Source organism: Anastrepha obliqua, chromosome 1 (genome assembly GCF_027943255.1).
Source record: "Anastrepha obliqua isolate idAnaObli1 chromosome 1, idAnaObli1_1.0, whole genome shotgun sequence".
NCBI lineage: Eukaryota > Metazoa > Arthropoda > Insecta > Diptera > Tephritidae > Anastrepha > Anastrepha obliqua.
The window spans coordinates 80,863,861-80,889,626 of record NC_072892.1 but is presented as its reverse complement, the minus strand read 5'-3'; the positions used below and the strand labels follow the sequence as shown (position 1 = coordinate 80,889,626).

At 35.4% G+C, this 25,766-nt stretch overlaps 1 protein-coding gene across 11 annotated transcripts in view; it reads right to left on the bottom strand.

Annotated features, from left to right (window-relative positions):
- LOC129245338 (protein lap4) overlaps positions 1–25,766 on the bottom strand; it is a 219,992-nt gene that overhangs the window by 5,438 nt on the left and 188,788 nt on the right. For 8 of the 11 annotated variants that reach the window (XM_054883437.1, XM_054883481.1, XM_054883474.1 and 5 more), the window contains 2 exons: positions 22,552–22,684; positions 19,825–20,007 (listed from right to left, as the gene is read on the bottom strand). In XM_054883437.1, coding sequence (XP_054739412.1) covers positions 19,825–20,007; positions 22,552–22,684 — 316 coding nt within the window. The remainder of the gene's footprint in view (positions 1–19,824; positions 20,008–22,551; positions 22,685–25,766) is intronic. The other 3 variants (XM_054883461.1, XM_054883505.1, XM_054883515.1) reach the window with 1 other exon arrangement.

Sequence of the window (25,766 nt, the reverse complement as noted above, 5' to 3'; positions counted from 1 at the left end):
AAATATGAACGAGACGGTATCAATAAAACGGTCCGCGGATGACATATGGCAAAAATAAATTTTTTATTTTTTGGCAGGACTGTTGTAAGCTTACATGGCAAATTTCAGCCTGATATGTCACATAGTTTGTTTTCTGTGCTACTGTAAACAAGTCAAGCTCGAGTGTGTTCTTCGAATTTAACGATGGAAATTCAAGTTGAACAAAGAATTTGTTTGAAATTTTGTTATTCCAACAAAATTTCGGCTTCAGACGCCTTAAAAATGTTGCAGACAACCTATGGGGACTCTGCTCGATCGCGTGCACGTGTTTTCCAGTGGTACAAATCGTTCAAAGAGGGCCGTACATCGGTGGAAAACTTGCCTCATGAAGGTCGTCCAGCAACATCAGTAAACGACGAAAACATCGGAAAAGTAAAGGAAATTGTGCTTGAAAATCGTACAAATCGCAAAATCGGTTAACGCCGATTGTGGGACAACAAGTCATGGTTCTTGCATCACGATAATGCACCAGCTCACACATCACGTCTTGTTCGCGATTATTTAAACAAAAATAATGTTAATATCGTTCCGCAAGCACCGTATTCGCCTGATATGGCTCCATGTGACTTTTTCCTGTTTCCCAAGCTCAAGTTGCCACTCCATGGAAAACATTTTGAGACAATTGAAGTCATAAAAGAGAATACGAAGAACACACTCGAGCTTGACTTGTTTACAGTAGCACAGAAAACAAACTATGTGACATATCACGCTGAAATTTGCCATGTAAGCTTATAACAGTCCTACCAAAAAATAAAAAAATTATTTTTGCCATATGTCATCCGCGGACCGTTTTATTGATACCGTCTCGTTCATATTTGAGTAGAAGGTATATATGTAAATACTTTGAAAATGGTGTAAGTCCACTTTTCTCAATGACGTACTACTATTTAGTTCAAAATACATAATACATAATTTCTTTAGTGCATTTTTATATGTGTGGCAACATGACCATGTTCGAAAACTTGATCGTAATGAAAAAAGTTAAAAATGCGAGTATTAAAGTAAGAGTATAAATAACACTGTGCGACAGTGATATTATACTTTTATGGAGACCTAGCACAACTTTTAGATATAGTAAAACTAAGAAAAATGGTATAGGAGAAATTTCCAATACACCCCCAAAATCTTATTTTATGGCCAAAAACCCGTTTTTCGAAAGGTTGATGTGGACAATCACTTATAACATCGCCAATTTTCATCCAATTTCTATTTTTTTTAGTTCGAAAGAACAAAAACAAGCCTTTTTGACAGTGGTCATAATTTTTTTAAATTGAAAACTGATGAGACAGTCGTTGTAAGTTTTTGGAATTTCTCCCATGTTTTTCCCCATTTTTTCAACTTTGACATCATTTTTACGAAATTATCCGATATTGAGGATTTTTTTAGTACACTATTATTACATTGTAGTAAATTTAATTTTGCGTCAAATAAGCTATATTTGACTGTAATTGAATTTAAATTCATAGAGTTGTGTGAGGTTTAAGATTTTATTTTGTTGTTAAATGTTGAAATAAATCTTTTTATTTTATTTTTTTATTATTATTTTTTTTTTTTTTGAAATATAAAAACAATAGCAATAAATAAAAATTGGTTTATTTCAATTGTGATTCAGTAGTTAATATTTTGTAAATGTAAGATTTTTAATTTTTGCTGACTTTTGATAGGCCTTTCGAAGTCATTAAAAGTATAATATTGTGTTAAAAATTATTGCGTTATAAGTTTAAATGTTAATGTTAAAAAAATACAAAACTATAATTAAATAACCAAATTATTCAAATGCAAAACCTTAAATATATCCATATGAAATGAAATACACTTTACTACTATAAAAGAAAACGGATTATATAATATATAAAATCATAAATGAAAACGATTAGACGACTCCATTCCTTTCCCGAACATCGCTTCAAAGCGTTGAATTCGGTCTCAACTGAACACAGCTCGCTATCGCATTCTCTATCAGCCTTACGAGGTTTGTGTTCAAAGTGAATAAAGTCGACATACGGCACAGTCCACAAGGAAAGTAAACATTTATAAATGATAATTGACCTAACTACCTCCGTTATTTCAAGAGCGAGGGTGCAATTTCAAATAATAAAAGTCTCGGATGGGTATTAATGTGAAATGCACCTGCATGAGATATACGATTACATAAACTTCATATGAAGGCGCTTCCCAACCTTCTTATGTACACCTGTACAATTAAAAATATGTATTTATATGTACTTTAATGTTTAGTAAGAAACTAAAGCTACAGTGTGCTTGCTTCAGTTCAGGCTGCTCTGATACTAAGGATGCATGTAATTGTGCCCTTCATCCACATATGCACCTCAAGGTCAATGCGCAGCCTGCAGCACGTAACGCATAACGGTGTAAGGTGCGTGTATTCGGAGTTATATAAGAATGATGCTAGAACAACATAAAGGCAGCACACAGTGTCGCATCTACATTAAAGTCGGAATAAAAACAAATCATTCGAAACCTTTTTTTTTTTTTGAAAATAATGTAGGTGCAGAACTGCTTAATTTAATTGTATTAAATGGAGCCATGTAGAAGGTGGCATCAAATTAATCACCCTTCCGGGAAATTTATAACTTTTGCAATTGGCTTCGTACGTCTGAACTAGACCGCTGCTGTATGCAAACAGCCAAGCAATGGAGCGCGTAAAGGCCAAAAATTAAATTTGGGTGATTAATTTCGCGCCACCTTGTATGAATTCGCGTTAAATAAACCTGCGTAAACTATCACAATAACATGGAAAATTTATTTTCCTTATTAATATTATTCATAATAGGGTTTTCAAGTCGGTTCTTCTGCCTTTCAACAGAATCAACTGGGCAATAGAAAGTTTTTCCCCATCCAAGTATTGATGGTATCATCCCAGTGATACTTCAGAGGACTAAACTCTTGGTAGTTCCAGTCCTTCATTAGATCTTTTTGGCATGTATCGCGTTAAGCCATGTTCCTGCTAGCTGAAAGAAAACCAGGGTGGCTTGGTCCTACTGGCTTCAGGACACTTCCCCTAAGACATGGTTGAAATTTTGGAAATAGCATTGGTTGTACTCAGTCAATGGACTGCCAGTTGCGGTCTTAGAGCCAATTCTGATCAAACGGAGTTGATGCTGTTCACCAGAAAATACAATTCGCATTCTTTGACATATGGTTGCCTCGGACATATGGGGACCGAGCGGAGGTTTTCTCTAAATCAATATTTCTTTCTTAAAAACCCGGAAGACAGATGTAGATCTATTTTATCGTACGCTATCTCAAACACACTTTTGCCTCAGTACGACAGAAGTAGGACGCTCAAAGTGCTGAGTATAGTATACCCAGCCATTCAATTTCCAAACTCGTGGCGGTGATCACCGGAAACTGGGTGCTCGGAACGCGTGTGGAGAAGATTGGACTTCCGTACAACTTTCATCGCAGAAGCTGTGAGGATCCTGCAGAGAAAGAGTCGGTTGAACATTTTCTTTGCAAACGTTCGGGTTTAGTATCTGGGCGCTTAAAGTTCCTTAGTGTGCCTTTTGGTGATAGCCTAAGGCAGTTCTCCAGCATAGATCCCTTTCTCTCCCCCACCACAACAAAAGCACTGGATGACTGTAGATAGTTAAGTTAAGTTTTGTAATATTTCGCAGGTAGAAGTCTACATTATGGCATCAAAAGAAGAAAATAGAGGAAAATAAATGAAGTTGGCAACATTGAGAAATGCCTGCCGAGCTTGTCAAAATTACAGCAAACACCACTCTACTTGCATCACCGCCTTTTGTTACACCTTGAGCGCGCTAGTAATTTTATTGTACTCGTGTTATCAAATGCAGAGAAGGATTTCTCCTTCCTCTTTAGCACCAACAGGCCTTTCTAATACTTAAGCTAATCTGAAATAGGCATTTTTGTGTAATTTCTCTAAAAATTTATGTATTTCCATTTTGGTTTACGGTGCAGCATCCTTTTGTGCATCCAACAACTCGGTGCATTCATTCGTTTTTAGACAAGTTTGCGGGGATGTGCAATTCGAGCGCTCCGGTGCGTTCACCAAAAATCTAAAATCACCAACTGCCACGAGCACGAACGCTTTAGTCCACAGAAAAACCAAATTAAATAAATTTCGCTTACTTGTCTCCGGTCTATTTATTGTACAAATGCATACACATACATATGCATGTGACATATTTATTCGAAGCGATGTAAGATGCTAACAATTTCAGTGTTGTATAGAGCACTAAATGGGGCCTGCAGCCGATGGCGATTACGATGGCCTCAAACCTAAGATGTTTCCCACCGTATACTTGCACGCAACTGTCGCAAAGCAGCGTGGAAATTCTTTAGTTCGGTAGTATTTGTACGTACATACATTAATGCTTATGTGGATACATGCGTATGAATTTATATACATACACCTAAGAGCACCCCTGATATCCAGGGCGACTGCATTCAACGCTAAATCGATAAACTTACGCCCACACAAAACTTCGCGTAAGTTTCAGCGTGCGGACTACATATACAAGCATATTAATATGTACGCAAGTAAATATATATCGGGTCTGCTTTTAGCTGCCTGAGAACTATCCATATCGATAACTATGGTTTTACAGCTCAGCATGGCAAACTGTGTTGACATTTCTGTTCAGTATGGTATGGCAAGTCATCATGAAGCATTCAAATCTCAGTACTTTCAAATTATGGAAATTTACTTTGAAAAAGAAAAAAATCTGTTCACCAAGTTATTTTTTTCGAAATGAGTACTGAGCTGACGAGCGCTTACGGGGAATGGCGAGCACTTTCGAGCCGTATAATGGTTGCTCAGAAAGTCGGCCTATTTGACTAAATTTTTGTTTTGAAGAATTAATGAACTAAACATCGATGGTACTTGGTTGCAAACTTGCCATACAACGCGTTTCACACGATTTATTGCAATATTCAGGCCACCATTGACGCCATACGACCTGACTTGGACTGATCGAATGAACGATGTAACTCGTAGCCGCGGTGGGCATATGCCAGATATCATATTAATAAATTAAATGCCATGAAATTATCTACCAATCATTCCACAATATTTCTATTTTGTACTATCATTTTAAGCTCTCGAGCCTTAAAAAACACCCGATGCAAGTATTATGTTTATTACAACGAAGTGCGAGTAGTAAAATTGTAAGATTCTAGTAAGGTTACGGTAAATTGAGAATCGTGGCATCGCCGAGTATCAAGCCCCATATGTAGACAGATTAATTTGTCAATCAACCGAGCGAGCAGCTGACAGAAGTTAGTTGTAAATAAGGCGTGTGTTTGTTGTCAGTGGTGATAAGTTGGTGATAAGTTGAAGAAAAACCAAAATATTTTCATTTTGAATGTAGCTTTACACAAACGCATATATATTATATATGTAAGCAATTCGATAAATCGTCTATTCAATTTCAGTAAAATTTTTGGAGCATTTTGAAAGGTCAGCAAACTAATTTGACACAAAAAAGTTATGGTGTTTTGAATAGGTAACACTTTACCTTGTACATATGTATGAGTGCATGTACGAATAAAAAAGTTTGTTCAGGTCTCTGACAATTAAACTGCTCAACCAAGGAACCATGTATTTGTAGTGAACTACGTAAAAAAATTTGCTACTAGTTGATCGATAAATCACTCTGCCACGTGTGAAGCAAAGAATGTGAAACAAATTGTAATACTTACACCTGTGTTGGAAATCATTGCAGCGCGTAATACGTCGCACGCTTTAGCTATTTTTTGTATTTAATTTTTTTATTTCTTCGTTTTTTTTTTTCTTTGCCCGAACCCTGCCAAAGGGAGCTGTCGATGAAGAAGTTTGCGAAAAGTGCGATAGTTAGCACTACTAAAAAGCTATAAGATCACAAGTCACCAGGGTATGATCGTATCACAGCCGAAATTCTAAAAAAACTACCTCCTGAAATCTATAATTTCATTAACCATTTGTTTTATGCCTGCTTAACCAGAATCATTTTCTCAGCTCAATGGAAAATGGCAGAAATTAAAATGTTCTAGACAGGAAACCAGGCGATGAAGTGAAATCCTATCGCCCTATCAGCCTTCCACCAAAACTGTCAAAAGTTTTTGAAAAGGCCTTTCTTACCCGTTAAATGGTATTTATTGAACACAAACAAATAATTCCGAAATATCAGTTGGTTTCAGCGGTCGACCAAACATAAATCTGTTTAGCAGTTTTCCTGTACAAATCACAAGCCTTCGACCGATTGTGGCACCAAGGTCTACTCTTTAAAATAAAAGAGAAATTACCACTAAATGCCTATTTGCTTCTTGAATATTAAAACCAGTCTGGACTTATGGAATCCAACTGTGCGGCACAGCACCAAAATGAAATTTATAAATCCTGCAGCGTTTTCAGTCCAAGACCATACGCACCCTAGTCAACGCTCGGCGGTACGTGACAAATGCCCAAATTCATCGGAACTTAAACATCCCTTCAATAAAATAAGAAATACAAAATTTAAGCAGAAAATACCGAAATCAACTTCAATCGCACCCAATTGAACTGGCCTCTACCCTCTTGTCACCATTGCGTGTTTTTAAGGCTGAAAAGGAAAATATTGAATTTATTTACTAGGAAGGATATTTCACAGGAAATATACCTTTGACGCAAAAATCAAGTCACTTTTGACTGTAATCAAACATTTATTCTCTCCTATGAGTTATAAGTGTAGACAGAATACAAAATAAAGTTTAATATTAAAAAAAAGGTTATGCTTTCATAAAACTAAAGTCCATTCTAAAACTTTGTACAAAAATTAACAAATTTCAGAAAAAGAAAAGCAAAATTCTGGATACGCTGTTTTGTAGCCCATTCAATATTAATATGTAAGTGTAAGTTTTAAGTAGCTAAAAATCCTGGTTGACAATTTCTTTCGCTGAGGTGTTGAGCAGTTTCTTCCGTATAAAAGACTTCCGAAAATGTGATTCATATGGGAAAAAATTCTGAACATCTTATGCAAAAAAAGATTACAAAATCAACCCGATTTTTGCGTCATATCAAACATTCAATTTGAGTACGTTCAAAGTGTAATAATGGCGGCATTCTTACTTTTTATGAGATGGCATCTACTACAAAATTCATGCAACAATCCTAACGACATGCATTTTAGCAATCAGTAAAATGTTGCAGAATTGAATGGAAGCCAAAAAGCAGATTTTTATTCAATTAATACAGCTTACTTTAAACATTCACATTGTTTACCTATTATTTTTAGTGCAAAATTAAATTCAAATGAAACGAAATTATTTGTCTATATTTCCATTTTTTGAAACAACTCGTTCGTCGCAAAATAACTTCTGCAATATTGCAGCAGCTAATCAGCTGGCCGCCATAGCCGAATGGGTTGGTATGTGACTACCGTTCGGAATTCAGAGAGAACGTAGGTTTGAATCTCGATGAAAGACCAAAAAAACGAAGAAAAGCTTTTTTGCCGGTCGCCTCCGGCAGCGTAGTACACATAACAGAAGTGAAATTTTCAAGGCAGACAAAGAAAGAGGGAGAGCCCCGAGAGAGAATGAGAGAGAGAGAGAGAGAGAGAGAAAGAAAATATATCTAATTCAGTGTTATTTCTCACTAGAAATTAGCAACCACAAGGAAAAACCCAGGAAAAATAGCCAAAAGTGTATCTAAGATATATATAAGGTATAGCTCTCTCTCTCCTTTTCCTCTACGTTTTATCTTTTTTCTCTCTCGCGGAACGAAAATGCCCAAAACGTTGCCTTAAAATTTTACACTCCATTATCGCTCGCCCATCGACGCCTAAGAAGTTTCACTTCAAAAATACAGCCGTACATGGTTTCGCGCGAAGTTCTTAGAGCACTTCGTGAGCAAGTGAGCAAGCAATTCGTGCAGTTATTGATCGTTTCCGCACTAATTTTATTCTTCTCGACACAAAGCCATCAACAAGACAAAGAAATGTGCATACCGAAGAAAATATTGCTGCTTTAGTGCGAAGTGTTGAAGAAGACCCTAAAATGTCGATTCGTAGTCGACTGCGTGGAAAATTTTGAGTACGGATCTTGGCTTACGTACCTATTAAATGCAGATCAATCAAGTATTGAAGCCAAATGACCATAGTTTGCTGGTCAGTCAAAACTGGTCAACAGCCAGTTAAAACTGATCAGTAGTCAAACTGCCCGAAAATGAGCATTTTTATCGAAGAATTGTGTTTAATGATGAAGCTCATTTCTGAGTAAATGATTACGTTGGTAAGCAAAATTGCCATATATGGAGCAAAGCAATCTTCAAGCCGTTAAAGATTCACCATTACATCCATTTAAATTGACTGGTATCTTTAGTGAAATTGTTATAAAAAGTTTGTGAATTTTTTCTAATTTTTGTATAAAGGGGGTCTGCCTTCTAGGAGCGTTTACGGATGTAGCGGGGGCACACTCTGGACAATGCAGCGGGCGATGAATGACATTGTATTCTGCTAGGAGGAACTCAGAGGACGAAAACGATAGTTGGAGGCGGATGAGGACCAGCTTTATTTTTTCCTATTCTGAGCTTCTTTAATACATGTATTTGAAGTCAAGGTTGAAGAGGTACACGAAAGGTACGAAAGGCCCTGTCGTCATATGGAAATGGCGGCGAATGAGCCTCTTGAGGACCAGCTTTATTTTTTCCTATTCTGCGCTTCTTTAATACATGTATTTGAAGTCAAGGTTGAAGAGGTACACAAAAGGTACGAAAGGCCCTGTCGTCATATGGCAATGGCGGCGAATGAGCCTCTTGAGGGTCAACGGTGGCGTTCCAAGCCCCAAAAAAGGTTACTGAGATATAAAGTTTGGAACTTTGGATTTATATGGTTTTTATTAGACAAAGATCTAAAGCGTGATTTTTTAAGAGCTATAGGAAAGTTTTTCAAAAAAACGCACGTAAAATTCAGAAAAATGCATGAAATTTTTATTTAAATCGATAGTACAGTCCATATAATTTAATGTTTGAAGATTATTTCATGTAAATGTTGACCGCGACTGCGCTTCAAGTGGTACATCCGCTTAGTCCAATTTTGGCATACTCTTTCCAATGTTTCGGCCAGTATCTCACATAAAAATGCTTTAATGTTGTTTTCCAATGCGTTAATTGAAGCAGGCTTGTCTGAATAGACATGAGCTTTAACATAGCCCTACAAAAATAATCCAAATTCGTTATATCGAACGATCTGGGTTGCCAATTGACAGGTCCCGTGAAATAAAATGTTCATCGAACTCGCCTCTCAACCAGTCCATTGATACGCGTGCTGTGTGGCATGTGGACCCGTCTTGCTGAAACCACATGTCATGCAATTCAAGCTCTTGCATTTTGGGCAAAAAAAAGTTGGATATCATTTCACGGTAGCGCTCACCATTCACAGTTACGTTACGACTCGCAGTATCTTTGAAGAAGTACGGTCCAATGATACCTCCTGCCCATAAACCGCACCAAACTGTGACCTTTTCTGGATACATTGGTAGCTCTTGCAATTTTTCTGGCTGATTTTCACTCCAAAATCAACAATTCTGCTTATTTACGTACCCATTGATCCAAAAATGAGCTTCGTCGCTTAACACAATTTTTTGATAAAAAAGTGGATCTTAAACTTTCTTAACAGAACACGCATTTATAATAGAATTCAATGATTTGCAAGCGTTGTTCGTTTGTAAGACGATTCATGGTTAAATTATAGTCCAAACTGAGGATGTTTGAAAGAAAACACGAAACGTCGTTTCCACGGCAGTCGGTTCTACGTTACCGAAACGACGGATTTATATCCGCCCAAGGATAGCCACTCCAGCAGCATGTACAATAAGTATGGGGAATGTTTATGCTGCTACAACAACAACAAAGGAACGTGCGTGAGCTATTTAAACGAACTGTTTAAAAAGATAATAGCTAAAAAATCACACGTTTCGTTCAAAAAAAAAAAATAGTGAAAACTGGTAAAAATGTGCTATTGTTTGCTGTCGCCGGATATATTACAATTATTATTATTATGAGCGGATTTGGCACTGCGACCTGAAAGATTTATTGTGCATCCTTATCTATTTTAGTATAAGGTTGGCCAAAAAGTCTTGCGGTATTTCCGCAAGCTTGTCTTTGCAAGCGCGTAGTTCTAGTTGTATTCGTCGCATCGGTTCACGCTAGAGCTTTTTGGAAAGCTCTTTTCACGTGCTAACACGTGTTTGATTAATTGTTGTTTGCTTTTAGTCATTCGTGAGTTATAGCGTCGCAAACATGGAGCAAAATAAAGAGAAAATACGGCATATTTTACAGTACTACTACGATAAAGGCAAAAATGCATCTCATGCTGCCAATAAAATTTGTGCAGTTTATGGACGCGATACAGTTTCCATTTCCACCGCACAACGATGGTTTCAATGTTTTCGTTCTGGTGCAGAGGTGATCGAAGATGCGCCACGGTCCGGAAGGCCTGTCGTCGAAAATTTCGATAAAATCGCTGAATTGATCGAAAGAGACCGGCATAGTAGCAGCCGTAGCATCGGCCAAGAGCTGGGCATGAGTCATCAAACCGTTATGAACCATTTGAAGAAGCTGGGATTCAAAAAGAAGCTCGATGTATGGGTGCCACACGACTTGACGCAAAAAAACATTTTTGCCCGTATGGATGCATGAGAATCGCTTCTGAATCACAACAAAATCGACCCGTTTTTGAAGCGGATGGTGACTGGTGATGAAAAGTGGGTCACTTACGACAACGTGAAGCGCAAACGGTCGTGGTCGAAAAGCGGTGAAGCTGCCCAGACGGTGGCCAAGCCTGGATTGACGCCCAGGATGGTTCTTCTGTGTGTTTGGTGGGATTGGCAGGGAATCATCCACTATGAGCTGCTCCCCTATGGCCAAACGCTCAATTCGGACCTGTACTGCCAACAACTGGACCGCTTGAATGCAGCACTCATGCAGAAGAGGCCATCTTTGATCAACAGAGGCCGAATTGTCTTCCATCAGGACAACGCCAGGCCACACACATCTTTGGTGACGCGCCAGAAGCTCCGGGAGCTCGGATGGGAGGTTCTTTTGCATCCACCGTATAGTCCGGATCTCGCACCAAGTGATTACCACCTATTTCTGTCCATGGCGAACGAGCTTGGTAGTCGAAAGTTGTCCACAAGAGAGTCCTGTGAAAATTGGCTCTCCGAGTTTTTTGACAATAGGGAAGCGAGCTTCTATAAGAGGGGCATTATGAAGTTGGCATCTCCTTGGGAACTCGTCATCGAACAAAACGGCGCATATTTGACTTAAATCGCATTATTCTAACCAATTTTATGAACAATTGAAAATTCAATAAAAATACCGCAAGACCATAAATAGCTGGGGCGTTAGGCTCTGCGGAAGATATACGAGCCGTTGCATGTAAGTAAAAACTCTGTATAAGCTTTGATATGACCAAAATATGGAACATCGTGGACATAAAGAAAAACTAGGTCGCTTGCGGATTTTTAATTCAAATCGAAAATAACTTGGGCTTGCGTTAGTAGGGCATGGATGAAAAAAGTATCACATATTTTTTAACTCATGACCACTTAGGTACAATTTTTTTGTATACTCGTACACCTACTTGCGCAAAATTCGTAAAAACATTTCTTAGTGTGGGTGTATGTACTCATATAATTTTGTATATGTGTGTATGTGATGTAAGTACATACGCCGCTAAAGTTTTTCTATATTTCTTTCTCTTACTCTTCCCTCTTACTGTATACTGCAAACTGGGAGCTACGTATTTGGATATCTTTGACCGGAAACGGAATCATACGACTTTTTCGTACCGTTATTTCCGCTTGCTACGTTCAACGGCATAGCTGCTAGCTTCCTCTATCCACATTTCCTTGGCCCTACAAAGGTTCTACTCCGTCTCATAGCATACGTACCGTACTTTGTTAGTCTTACTACTTGGCGCGTTTTTATTTTCTGTGATTACATTTCCGTTTTCGCAAGTGTGTTAGTGAACTTTCGCGTCTCATGTTGGTTAGTCTGTGGCCCTTTGTAATTTGTGGCATGTGCGTGCTTGCAGAGACATTCTGCCGATGTTTCAGATTTTTTTACTTTCTATTTTGACATTTTTGTTTGCTTTGTATTACCATTTACCATTTACTGGCTTTGCCCCGATTTTGCCGAGTTTATTCAATTTTCATGCAGCTGTGAAATTCGATTAACCTGAGTAGAAAGTTTAAAATGGCACAACGGATAGACAATATTTTCCAACTACATATCTGTATATATATGTACATACATATGTGCATTTGCACTGCCTAAGAAAGGTGTTGCGCCACATTTGATTATTTCAACTCTTTATGCACAAGTAACGAAACTCAAGATTAGAACATAGCACGAGTATCGCTATTATGAATAAATGAGATATTTTAATAATAGAAACATAGAAACCTTTGCTGTAATCAAATCGTGGGAGAATCGGGAATTTGTGTATAATGCGTAGCAGACACGTGAAATATTCTAGTCCAAAGGTATTTGCTATGTAGTTCTAATTTCACAATGAAATTGTATGTCGGTCAGGTCTGCCATCACAGCCTTGCTCATTTGAAAAGTAACAAGTACGGAAGAATGAAGTGAAACATAAACCAAAAAAACATAATGTTGATAAAATCGGTTTCATAGTTTTCTATTTAATATGCCTCCCCATGCCGAAGTAAAAGTAAAGACATATTTTTATCTCATTAAATATTGTTAATTGATATGGTCATGAATTTCTTACAGATCATAAAAGAAGAGCTTGAGGCCATTTCTGCATACTTATCTAATAAATTTTTGATTTTGGATTGTAACACTTTTACATCAGATGGGCGATAAGGAGTGTATTTGTCATAACTTAAGGAGACAACAAATACGCACCTTAGTTGATATAAAAACAAGGTGGCGCAAAATTAATTAAGATTAATTATTTTTGCAAATGGCTTTGCACGTCAATCATATTTGACACTTGTGAACTAGACAGCTACAGTATACAAACAGACAAGCAATGGAGCGCATAAAAGCCAAAATATGTACAGATTTCCATCACTCCAAATAGTTTTTTTTTATTTAGTAATATGATAATTAATTTGACGCCACCTTGTATTAATATCGGTGAACTTTTTTCGACATCATTCCTGGCGGATTTGAGTTCTACATAAAATTATAAGGAGAAAATTCAATGTACTCGTATACTATAGCTCTAAAGTAAATTTCAAGCAGCCAAATTTTAAAAGACGATTTATATTAACTAACGAAAATTAATGGTAAGATTAATATACGAGGGGTGCCTTTTATATATCGGGATTAGAGAACAAAAACAAATTTTAATCATCGAAAATCACCTTTTCAAAATATTCTCCATGAAGATCTATACACTTTTGCATGCGTTTGAACCAATTGTCGAAGCACTTTTGCCACTCTGAATGAGGTACCTCCAAAACATGCATTCTGAATGCCGCAACCGCTTCTTCAGGTGTCGAAAAACGTTGACCTCTCAGTTTGTTTTTTACGTACGGGAATAAAAAGAAGTAATTCGGTGCCAAGTCAGGACTATACGGCGGATGACCCATTAATTCGATGTTTTGGGTGCTCAAAAATGCAGTTGTTTGAGCCGATGTGTGAGAGCTCGCATTGTCCTGGTGAAGAGTGATCCGTCTTTGGCGATTGGTTTTCCTAATTTCTTGGAAGACAACTGGCAAACAAATGGTTGTGTACCACTCAGAATTTACTGTTCTGCGTTGTTCTAGTGGTACGGTTGCGACATGTCCAGTTTTTCCGAAAAAACAGGCGACCATTTGCTTGGAAGTGCTTCGTGCTTGTTGGATTTGGCTCATCTTGAAACACCCATACAGTCGACTGCTGTTTACTTTCGGGCTCATACGCGTAAATCCATGATTCATCACCTGTCACGACGTCATAGACGTGTTTCGAAGCCCCGCGATCATATTTTTTGAGCATTTCCTTCGACCAATCGACACGAGCCTTTTTTTAAGCGATTGACAAATTGTGTGGGATCCAACGCGAACAAATTTTTTTGACAGTCAAATGTTTATGCAATGTTGAATGTATGCTGGTCCCACTTTTGGACCGAGATGAATCTTTTAAGTTACTGTAAACAACACAAATAGCGCTGATATTTCAAAACGTTCTGAGTACGTAAAAGCCAAAAAATGTCAAACTTTGCGATACAGCTGTCAGTTGCCAGATTGCAACACCAGGGTTGCCAAATCCCGACATATAAAAGGCACCCCTCGTATATAAACGTACATTTGGCCATTTTTGGGACGAAGAAATTACTGTTGATACATGCTTCTTATTTACAGAACTCAAAGGTGGCGCTACATTAATTTATTTGTATGTAAATAAATTAAATTAAAACTAGCACAAAAATCAAAAACAAAAAAATTTTACAAGACCTCAAAATGTATCGTTAATAATCAAAATTTGTTTACGTATTTACAGTGATTTTGGTTTTATATCCTTTTTACTTTCAACATGATTGGCGTTTTCTACTTCCTATTTCCATGGCAAAAACTCCTATTTTCTTATTAATTTAAAATTTGGAAGGCCCAAATTGACTTGGGAGCTATGCTCCAAAGCACTTGTTTTTTCGGAATATTATGTAGAATCCAAATCCGCTGGGAACAATGCCGGAAAATCATTCCATACAAATTGAACAGCTGGATAATTCGTAGACGGTACATTTTTTAAGTCATGTTTGACATTTGTCCAGTAGACAGATGTACTTACACAATTTTGCACGATAGAACAACGCATTAAAATTATTGAAACTTATTAAGAAACTGATCGATCTTTAAAAACAACATATCGCACAATGAGTGATTTTTTTGGTGGAGTCGACAATTCAAAGGTTAGTGAAAAAAATTTAAGAAACTGATTCTGCCGCGGATAGAAAAGTAAAGTCTACGTGAATAAGCCAACAGCAATTTCATAGCTGATACACAACATTCGGATCGAGATTGTTGAACTCAATGCGATAAAGTGTGAACGAGTCCTGGGAAATTTTAAGTCTCGTCTATAGATGGTGGGCAATTAAATTATGTCATTTCTCATATATAATTGTTACGAGCCGTGTTTTAAATAACGATAGTGAAGCCTGAAGGAATATAAATTTTTAAATGTTTTACTTTAAAACAACATCTAGGCGAGATTTTTGAAAAACCCCTTACATACTGTGTCAAAAAATAAAAGTTTTTTTAACGCATAATCCCTAATTTTATTCGTCTTGTATGAAAAACTATCCGAATAATTTTTTGCCCATTTCATGGAACAGTACGAGTATAAGTATCAGTATACGATTTATACGGTTTTTTTAATTTACTCATTTTACGTCTGCATAAGACCGTGTTGATATAATTCTTACAGGGATACGCCCTTAGTATTATTTAGTAAATATTCGTTTTTAGTTTTTTGCCAGATAGTCAGGATTTTGTTTAAAATGAAGAGGAATTTCAATATATCTCCAAATATTTACGCGAAATATGGATTTATGAGTACCAATTGAAAGAAGAAATATTCTGTGGAAATATTATTCTTCATTTTCCCTTTGACCTTCCTTTTATTTTAATATTGAATGGATTTCGAAGAATCGGAGTTTAATTTATACTCCACGATATTAAGAGGATATCAATTCCAAAGAAAATTTTTTAATCAGTACTTCATCATCAATGATGATAGAGAATACAAATTTTGTAAAATCGGCCCAAGCTTAGATTGTTCGAAGGCATTTTTTATTTGATATAATCTTTGGAGCACAGAGGTTTTCCCAAAACAGCGAAGTTATTAAACAAACTTTATTTTGAGAAGCCGAAAACGCGTATTAATTGAAAATAAGTAGCAGTCTCACCCACACCCACACAGTTATGTACTACAGTTAAATTTGTGGCACGGCATAGTATAATTCACCTTACATATCCATTACCTTTAAGCAAAAAACAACCAAAAAAATCATATGCTTTAGTATTTTATATGTCCCTCAGGCTGCTCTGACGATTGTTAATCAGTACGATATGGAAATTATAGTTAGTTTTTTTTTTTTCATGCCAACACGAGAGGGCATGTCAAACAGAAAAACACTTGGTTTTTTTATTTTTCATTTAATATTGACAATGGCATTTTTTTTTTGAAAGGAGAAAAAGAATTTGGTAAAAAAAAGTTGAATTTAATTTAATGTTCATCATACGCTCTGTCAGACAAATTTAAAAACGTTCTAGAATTGTGAATTTTCAGGGCATATGGTACACAAATTATGCCACAATAAAACATATCCTTCTGCAACCCACTATGCTCAATCACAGAGCATTATTTAATTTTTAAAGATACAGATTTGGGATATTATGGGAAACATTGGGATTAGATATGTGAAACATTACGAATTTTTCGCACCTCCTTGCTTTCCATGGACGATTTGGTAGTGTTAATATAAGTCAAATATACCCTCTATATTTATCCAATTTTGCCACTAATTTTATGTTATACACATATATATATATAGGCATCTGTAATATATATTTGCAAGCATCTGTAATATAAAATATGCTTTAAAATTGACTCAGAGTGTGGCACAAAGACCAGTAGAGAGGATATTTTGGAAGCTCGTACATATATTTGCAGAACTGCAGTCAACACTTGGAGTGATTTTATAGACGTACACCCTCCCTTGAACCACATACCGTTAACTTCAGAATGCTGATTAACGACATCACATTTACATTTGGCGATAGAGATGCTACAAAACGCATCGCCATTTAAATTTCAAATGCAGTCAAAATCTCTAAGGGTGCAAAAGAATTGAATTTGATGCAAAACGTTAAAAATAATAAACTAGGTGCTAGTGCATATTCTAATTTTACTACTTTAAATACAAATCTACAACAAAGGATATCTCAAAAAGGCCTGACATATTAGTTTGCTAATATGTTACTTATTTTGTTCAGCGAAATATGAAAAAAGGTTTACATTAAGGTAATACATTTAAAAAGCGAAATCAATTTTAATATTATAATATACATGAAGTTTTTATTCCATTTTTTAATAGGACTATGAATAAGTTCGTGCAGTTTTACAACAGATGGCGTAACTTGATTATTATTCCATCGATCCACATTTCCAAACATTCATTGGAGAGCTACTGTCGTAAGGCACAAACGTCAGTATAAGTTTTTTATTTGAAGCGTAAACAACAATATTTTTACCACACTTGAAAATGTCGAATTTCGTGCCAAATAATGTGTTTTTGCGGGGAATTTTTTAATATGAAGAAAAAAGCAGCCGAAAGTCATCGTATTTTGGTGGAAGTTTATGGTGAGCATGCTCTAGCTGAGCGAACGTGCCAGAAGTGGTTTGCACGCTTTAAAAGTGGTGATTTTGGCTTGGAAGACGAAGAACGCTAGGGTGCGCCGCCAAAGTTCATGGATACCGAATTGGAGGAATTGCTCGATCAAGATCCGGCTCAAACGCAAGAAGAGGTTGCAAAAACTTTGGGAGTTGATCAATCAACCATTTCCAAACGTTTAAAAGCCATGGGAATGATCCGAAAGGTAGGCCATTGGGTGCCGTATGAATTGAAGCCAAGAGACGTTGAACGCCGTTTTATGGCATGCGAACAACTGCTTCAACGGCACAAAAGAAAGGGTTTTTTGCATCGAATTGTGACTGGCGATGAAAAGTGGGTCCATTACGACAATCCAAAACGTCGGGCAACGTATGGATACCCGGGCCATGCTTCAACATCGACGTCGGCGCAGAATATTCATGGCCTGAAGGTTATGCTGTGTATCTGGTGGGACCAGCTGGGTGTTGTGTATTATGAGCTACTGAAACCGAATGAAACGATTACGGGGGATGTCTACCGACGACAATTGATGCGTTTGAGCCGAGCACTGCGAGAAAAACGGCCGCAATACGCCGATAGACACGACAAAGTTATTTTGCAACATGACAATGCTCGGCCACATGTTGCACAAGTGGTCAAAACATACTTAGAAACGCTCAAATGGGATGTCCTACCCCACCCGCCGTATAGTCCAGACCTTGCGCCATCCGATTACTATCTCTTCCGATCGATGCAACATGGCCTGGCTGACCAGCACTTCCGTAATTACGATGAAGTAAAAAAATGGATCGATTCGTGGATTGCGGCAAAACCGACCGAATTTTTCACAAAGGGAATCCGTGAATTGCCAGAAAGATGGGAAAAAGTAGTAGTAAGCGATGGACAATACTTTGAATATTAAATTTGTAACCATTTTACGTCAATAAAGTTTCAAATTTCGAAAAAAAACCGCACGAACTTATTCATAGTCCTATTAATTTAATAATTTTAGTATAATTATCAAAATGATATATATTCTCTCAAAAACAGGAAAAAAGCAGAAAATATTAAAATGGTTACTGCGTGTCAACAGACAGAAATGTAGAAACCTATTAGCTAGAAATGGCTCGCATGGAAATGAAATAGCATGGCATGGAACGTATTAAGGCGTGTCGCACAGAGGTCAAATTTCAGATTACCATTTGAAGACTCAAAAAATTAAATTTAAATAAAAATAAAACAAATAAAACTTAATAATACGTAATGCATTCACTTTAGTTAAATTTTAGAACCACTATTGTGGGAAATAATACCAAATGCTGTAGAAAAACGTATACTAACACTACAGAGCCAACTTTATCGGAAGCATTTGTAATTAATTATGGTAAAGAATAAATGAACGTGAAATGAAAATTAATTAAAAACGAATATTCCTGGTAAATTGCTTAATTTCAATACCAAGGCGGAAAAATACTATGAAAATATGTCTAATATATTGCTTAATTTTGTTTATTTTCGTTTGGTTTTAATTTTTTGAGTCTCTATAGAAGAATTTAACTTTACACCTTGTGTGACACGCCCTAATTGTGTCCAATAGGAACCAAAAATTATAGCTGATATCTTCGAATAGCAGTATCCACGTAGCGGTTGAGGTTTAGAAAATCTGATCCCAAAATTTTTTTCGATACATAGATTAGAAGCCCTATACAATTTCCAGAAAAAGAATTGCCTCATTTGTTTCTTTGAGACATTATTTCAGAAAACCGTATTGTCGGTCTATTGAGTTTTATAATGCCGATTGAAAGAGGAAAGAGTTTCGCACTCGCACAATTTTCCTATTTAAGCTTCAAATAACTGTGAAGTCGTGAAATTCTTCATGTATTGAAATTCATTCAATAGTAAGTTTTTTATATCTCTCACAAAAAAATGTATGCAAAATTTATAAAATACAAGGCCATTTTGAAACACCCTATAGTAAATATTCCTCTACTACAATACAATCAGTGCAAAATATGTTCAGACAACATCTAGATTTATAATATACTAATAATAATTGACAATATACAGTGAAACAAGGCAAATCAATGCACAAGTTGAAAATTAACTAGAAGAAATAAATAAATTGTGTTCAAAAATATGTAGGTGTGTAATCCAATATATAAAATACACGTCAAATATTCCTTCCGGCATATGTATTTTTGTACAATATAACGCAACTGTATTAGCAACAGTGAGTAGTCATTGCGCTATTGCAAAACCAACGGAAAATACGCGAAAATAAAAGATACAAATATCAACTAACGAAGAAGAGTCTGCAGCCAAAACAAAAATTATGTGTGAATTTAAAGAAAACATGATGTGTGTTTTCGACTAAATACTTTCACTTAAAACTCCACCAAATTGCTGTTCTTTTATACATTCCCAGTAGCTTGGGTTTTTTTTATTTTTCGAAGCTAACCTCAGTTTCGATGATTTTCTCTATGTATTCAACGGTTCGCAATTGAGGTCGTCCTGTGACAGGACATGGCACCTCTTCGGTTCGCCGCATAATTTTTTCATCGAGTATCTTTTCACGTTCGCGTATTATAACTGGACCATCGCTTGATTTTATTGCGATTTTTGGAAAAACAATCTTTTTAGCCTGCTACAAATAAATATGAGAAAAATAATAAATAATAATGGAAAATTGTTAGCAATGATATTCACCGAACGACTAACTAAGTACATTTATAGGTTATGGCGACTAAATGATGTGTGTATGCATATGTTTTGAGCTCGCATGTATGAAAATTTTAGCTTGTCAGCGCAGGTTTGCCATTGTAACTATCTAAATAAGAAATTATAGGCACACAAATATTGCTGTTGGTATAGAACTGATATCACGTCTCAGGTGCAAGTCGAGTGAGATCTTAGCAAAAAACTAGGGAATTCATTAAACATTCTAATGGGCTCATACTCGTAGATTAACTGAATACACAGATACATAAAAGATTTTTTAAGTGGATATACCTATCGCTCAATAGCAGTCAAGTCTGCAACAGCTAACCTAAATAGTTGAAGTGATATTTTAAACTTTATGCAGAGCTGTTATAGGTTCAAATTTCTTTCAAAAACTACATATACAGGTATGGACAGAAAAATAGCACACTTAAAATAGGTAACATTAATTTTTAGTTCATTTTACATTTTCACCACAAAAACTGTGTATTCTTAAGTGAAATAATTTTTTTTTAAAGGTGTCATAAATACAAAAAACCGCATTTATTTTGCAAAAATGTACAGTTTTTTTTTTTTTTTTTGGTTAGAATTGGTTGGACAACCACTTTGTTATATAATATTTACAGAATAGAACAGCAAAACCTCAATAGGACGAAAAATGTATAAAAATTAAAAAAAAAAATCGATATAAAAAAATCGTTATTCTTTTTTTTTTTACTTTTTATAATATAATTTTTTTATTTTTCTAATTTATATTTTTGTATTTTATTTTGCTTACCTTTTTTTGCTGCTTTGTTATTTTTTATTTAAATTTATATTTCTTTATTTATGTTTCTTTTGCAAATATTTATGTTTTTTAGTTTACTTGCCATCATTTTTAAAGAAATAATAATTAGATATTTTTGCACATTTTTGATATTTCTACATATTTCGGTGTGGAATGTTTTCCTTAAAAAAAGTTTGTAACCTTTTGATAGCAGCTTTGTGGCGTAGGCAAATAAACTCGCGTCTCATTTTGACAACAATTACAACAAAACTGACATTTTTGCTCAACTACACTACGGGGCTTTAACAGTCAATACATACGAAAACTTTTCGTGCTCAAAATTTCTTCGTTATATCCATGGCGCATTTTTATATGCAAAATTTGGCAACAACGTGGCGAATCAACAAAAATTTTGTTATATTGAGTTTTTCGTTTTATCAAGGTTCGTTATATCGAAGTTTCACTGCACATATACATAAGTACATAATACATAGTTTATATAGCTTTTGAATCTGTTCGCTTGAATTTTTTCGACGCTTCCATGAACCAATCGATTACGGGCATATTTTTGAACTGTTTCGAGATTTTGTTGGATCCAAAACGAAATTTAAGCATTCTGGTGAAGTCCTTAAGAGACATACATGAACTTACAGGTGAAGGACGTGGAAGTGAAGTATGTACATCATTTATTTTTGCACAGCATCAATTTGAATGACCTTTGTGGAATTCGTTCTTAAACGAAGCCCGTTTGTGAATAAAGCTCTAGCTTCGCCATGGCATGGGGCTATATCGACGAAATCGTAGGTGGTCGATACATAACTTTCAAGTAACAAGTGACGGAATAAGGTTATAGTAAAAAAATATCCAGGATGCACAAGACCATTTTAGATATCAGATTCTTATTGTATATAAATATTAAACACAATCCGAGAAACAAACGGATCCATGGTCTTGGAAATCAAAATAACTCCAACCAACCACCACTTTGTTTATCGGTATTTTCCGGGGCATTCGGAATTCAAGAGTTAATCTTTCGGACGATAAATAAACACTTCGCGATTACTTAGCATAAGCTGAGCAGTTTCGTCTATTCTTTTTCTTATAAGCCTACTTGAACATTTACACCGCTATGGCACTTTGCTTTTGAAACGATGTCACCTGGAGCAATTGGCCTCCAACAATTAAATAATATTAAATTCAATATTAATCTAGTTTTATACCACATGTAGCGATTGTTTCAGTGAATAGAGTAGTATCGAACAACATTCCACTTAAAATTACAATAACAAGATAGGTTAACGAACTGCGTTATTCTTCCGTCCATATCTGTACATGTATGTTTACGAGTATATGCAAGGCATTAATTGCTAGTTTAGTTAGTTTAAAAACGATTTTTTGTTTGTTTTTAATTATATGTATGTATGTACATATATTAGGCAGCAAAAATGGTAGAACAAGCACCATAATTTTAATCCACTTGTCAAATAGTTATGCATATTGTATGTACGTATGTATGTAAGTTACGACATATTGTAACAAACCATTAGTTCAAGCAAAACAGTTATAAGGTGTATTAGATATGCCTTGGACTGCGGGGATATTTTTTTAGAAAGCTTTTATTAATCATTAAATGGTTATCATGAAACTGAATGCCGAATAAGTAATAATGAGGATGATTAGCTCGAAATTTCGCATACAAACCTCGCTAATGGCGGGTGCAACCAGTAGATCGTCTGCAATTTTATTCATATTTTTGATGACGTTTTGAGCCTCCTGTGCACCTTGTTCCAGTGAGCGCAAGCGAGCAGCGCGCCAGGATGCTCGTTTCTCAGCACTGCAGAGGGAATAAATGCAGATGAAATTAATGATTTCAATATAAAATAATGAATACTTGAATTTGATTTGGAAAAAAGTAAGCTGAGGAAAATAACCAAACCTTGCTACACGAAGAGAAAACTAAAATTCACTGTATACAGGGTGTAGAATAGTGTATGTATGTAAAAAAAATTATTAAACAAAAGATTTTTTTTTGGTTTTTTGTATGTAAGTATACACAAATAAGATATATTTCTTTTGCTAATAAATACAAATACCATAAACCAATATTTACATACAAGTTTTACCATACATGGTCATAAATCATATAATAATAAAAGGGATTTTTTTGATCTTGACGAAACAGAAAAGTTAAAAAAAAATTAACATTTTCCAAAAGGTTCGGTAATTGCGAAACGCGTGCGTTATTTAGAAATATGAAAATATATTTGTACACTTATATTTAATTACCTGCATTGGAGGTGTGAAATATGAATATGTAGGTATGTACTAGTGCGAAACTTATGATATGAAGTAGGATTGTTTTCAATGTGCTCACTTTACAAACAAGTCATAAGAAAAAATAGTGCAAAACACTTTCGGTTTGTGTAATGTATTTCCCCTTTTCCCTTGCGAAACAAATATAAAACCTAAAAACCATTTATATTCACCCTGTTACAAAGTACTTTTACCTTAATTTAACAAAATGCTTTTATAATGCCATATACATAAAATAAGGAGCTCTATTGAGAGTCATATTCAAACCCCAAAATTAACAAAGAAACACTAGTTTACACCAAAAATGGTCCTCGACCAAAAAGAGTTTTTTAAACTAATTTGAGGTCGCTGAAACCAAAAATGAATTTTTTTTTTTTTCAAAGAACGGTTTCCGAGATATTCCCAAAAAACCTGTTTTTCGGGCAATAGTGCAGTTATTACCTGCAATCTCGAAAACAGTGCGCGCCATTTCTTTGAAGTGCATAAATTTCGAAAGGCACACATATAACCTACAAGGCAATATATAATTCGTGTCAATGGAAGTCGTAGTGTTCGCAAAACAGCTGTTGAAAGTTAAAAAAATTTTACTAAATTATCAAAGTTTATTAACTTTTTTCTGGAACAAAAAATTTGTTTATATCGACATAAGATAGGTTTTCTGAAAGACAATTTTGTCACTTACATTTTAAGCCTAAGTTTGTCTGAATCGACGCAAATCTGAATCGACGAAAAAAAAATATCTCGGAAACCGTTCTTTGAAAAAAAAAATAAAAGTTATTTTTGATTTCAGCGACCTCAAATTGGTCTAAAAAACGCTTTTTGGTCGAGGACCATTTTTGAAAGTGAAAATTCGTAAACTAGTGAAATAATCGAACTTTATAATGCTTGTTATTCATCTTTTGAAAATCAGATAAAACATATTACACATTCTTCTGCGTGTTAAAATTCGGTCTAACTTTTTCATGGCGCAATTTACATTTGCTCTCTTTTAGATGAAAATAACACTGATCAAAATTTTACACATAAATATTAGGTGTGTACTGGTACTTTTCTAGTGGAAATCACACAGTAAAGAAATTTCAAAGAATTCAACAATACTCGCTCTGAGACAGACAAATATCACAAAAAGTGCAAGAGCGCAAACTTTGTAAGTTAAAAAAAAATGGAAGATTGCGAATTATACTGCGATCTAAGCATAACGCATACTTTTCTTATGTTAACTCAACTTTTTCACTTTTTATTTGATTCTGTATGAGCATAAGCTTTTGAACAGCTATTTTCCTAACTGGATAACCTGAACTTTGGCTCAAAGTGCCACTTTGCGCTCTCATTTTCCTGTTCTCTGCAAGGTTTCTGGGTACAAGAATATATCGCGTTCGATAACAAAACTATTGGTGAGAGTTTAAGCGAGAGTTAAGCGACGGTTTCAGTAAATTTAAGAAAGTAACCCTGTTTAAATCTCAATGTGATGTTTAGATGGATACCTCTATATATAATATATATAATATAAAAAAGGTTTGAAATTATTAATATATATCAATTCGATTGTAGTTTCATGCAAGTATGTATAAAAACTTCCAGCTGCTTTTGCCCACAAATTCTGGTTTTTGATACATTTTGAACTATCCCCAAATATAAGGGGGTGGATTACTTGACATGGAATTGCTCATGTGTGTTGTTTATATGGCTTCGAAGAAGGGACTTTGCTAGAAAAAGCTACTTGTTAATTATTTTTGTGGCATCTGTAGCGAATAAACAAATATTCCTTTGTAAGTGTCCTGAAGAAGCGGGATCTAAAGCATGCATATTATTATATAATATACGAGTGAAATAAACTTGGATATTGTAGTGGTTAATATATTTTTCACTGTGAAAGAAGCAAAAATTTTGGGTATAAAGGGAAGTATGTAAAGGGTTTTTCAATAAGGGCGGGTAGATGTTGAAATGGAATAAAATGGCGTTTGCTGTGTGGCACGTAGTGCCGTCGAAAAATGGCCCCAATGCGCGCAACGTTTGCGTTAATGAACACTCATTTTGATAACAAAGTTTTATCATTTGAACGTGCTGTTCAATCGTGTAAAGATTTGACAGATGTCACCAAAACAAAATGGCTGCCACAGGGCGCCAAAATCGACCCGCGCCAATTGAAAAACCCTATATATAAAGTGTTGAAGAAGTGGTGAACAAATATCTACATAAACCTCCTTTTCCGATGATTGATTTGAAAGTCCAAAAAGTTTATTGAAAATTGTTTTGATACAATTTTATTTAGAAACGTTTTCTAATCACAATCAACTAAAAGGAATCCGTTTTTTAACATAAATTAGCAAAATTAGCGTTGATAAAAAACTCCGGACCATTATTCATTGCTGACCAGTGTTATCAGCTCTTCTTCTAGCACTAAAAAAAATATGCTCATTGACATCTAAACGTAATTTTTTCACGCTTAAAGGCATTATAATATGCGATTTCCTAACCCAATCCGGAGCCTTTCATTGATATGCCAAATATATAGTATATTAGTTGTCTTAAATATATTTTTTTTAATTTAAACTTTCAACACAACTTTTCCGAATTACAAAATTTATAAATTTTCTCAAAAG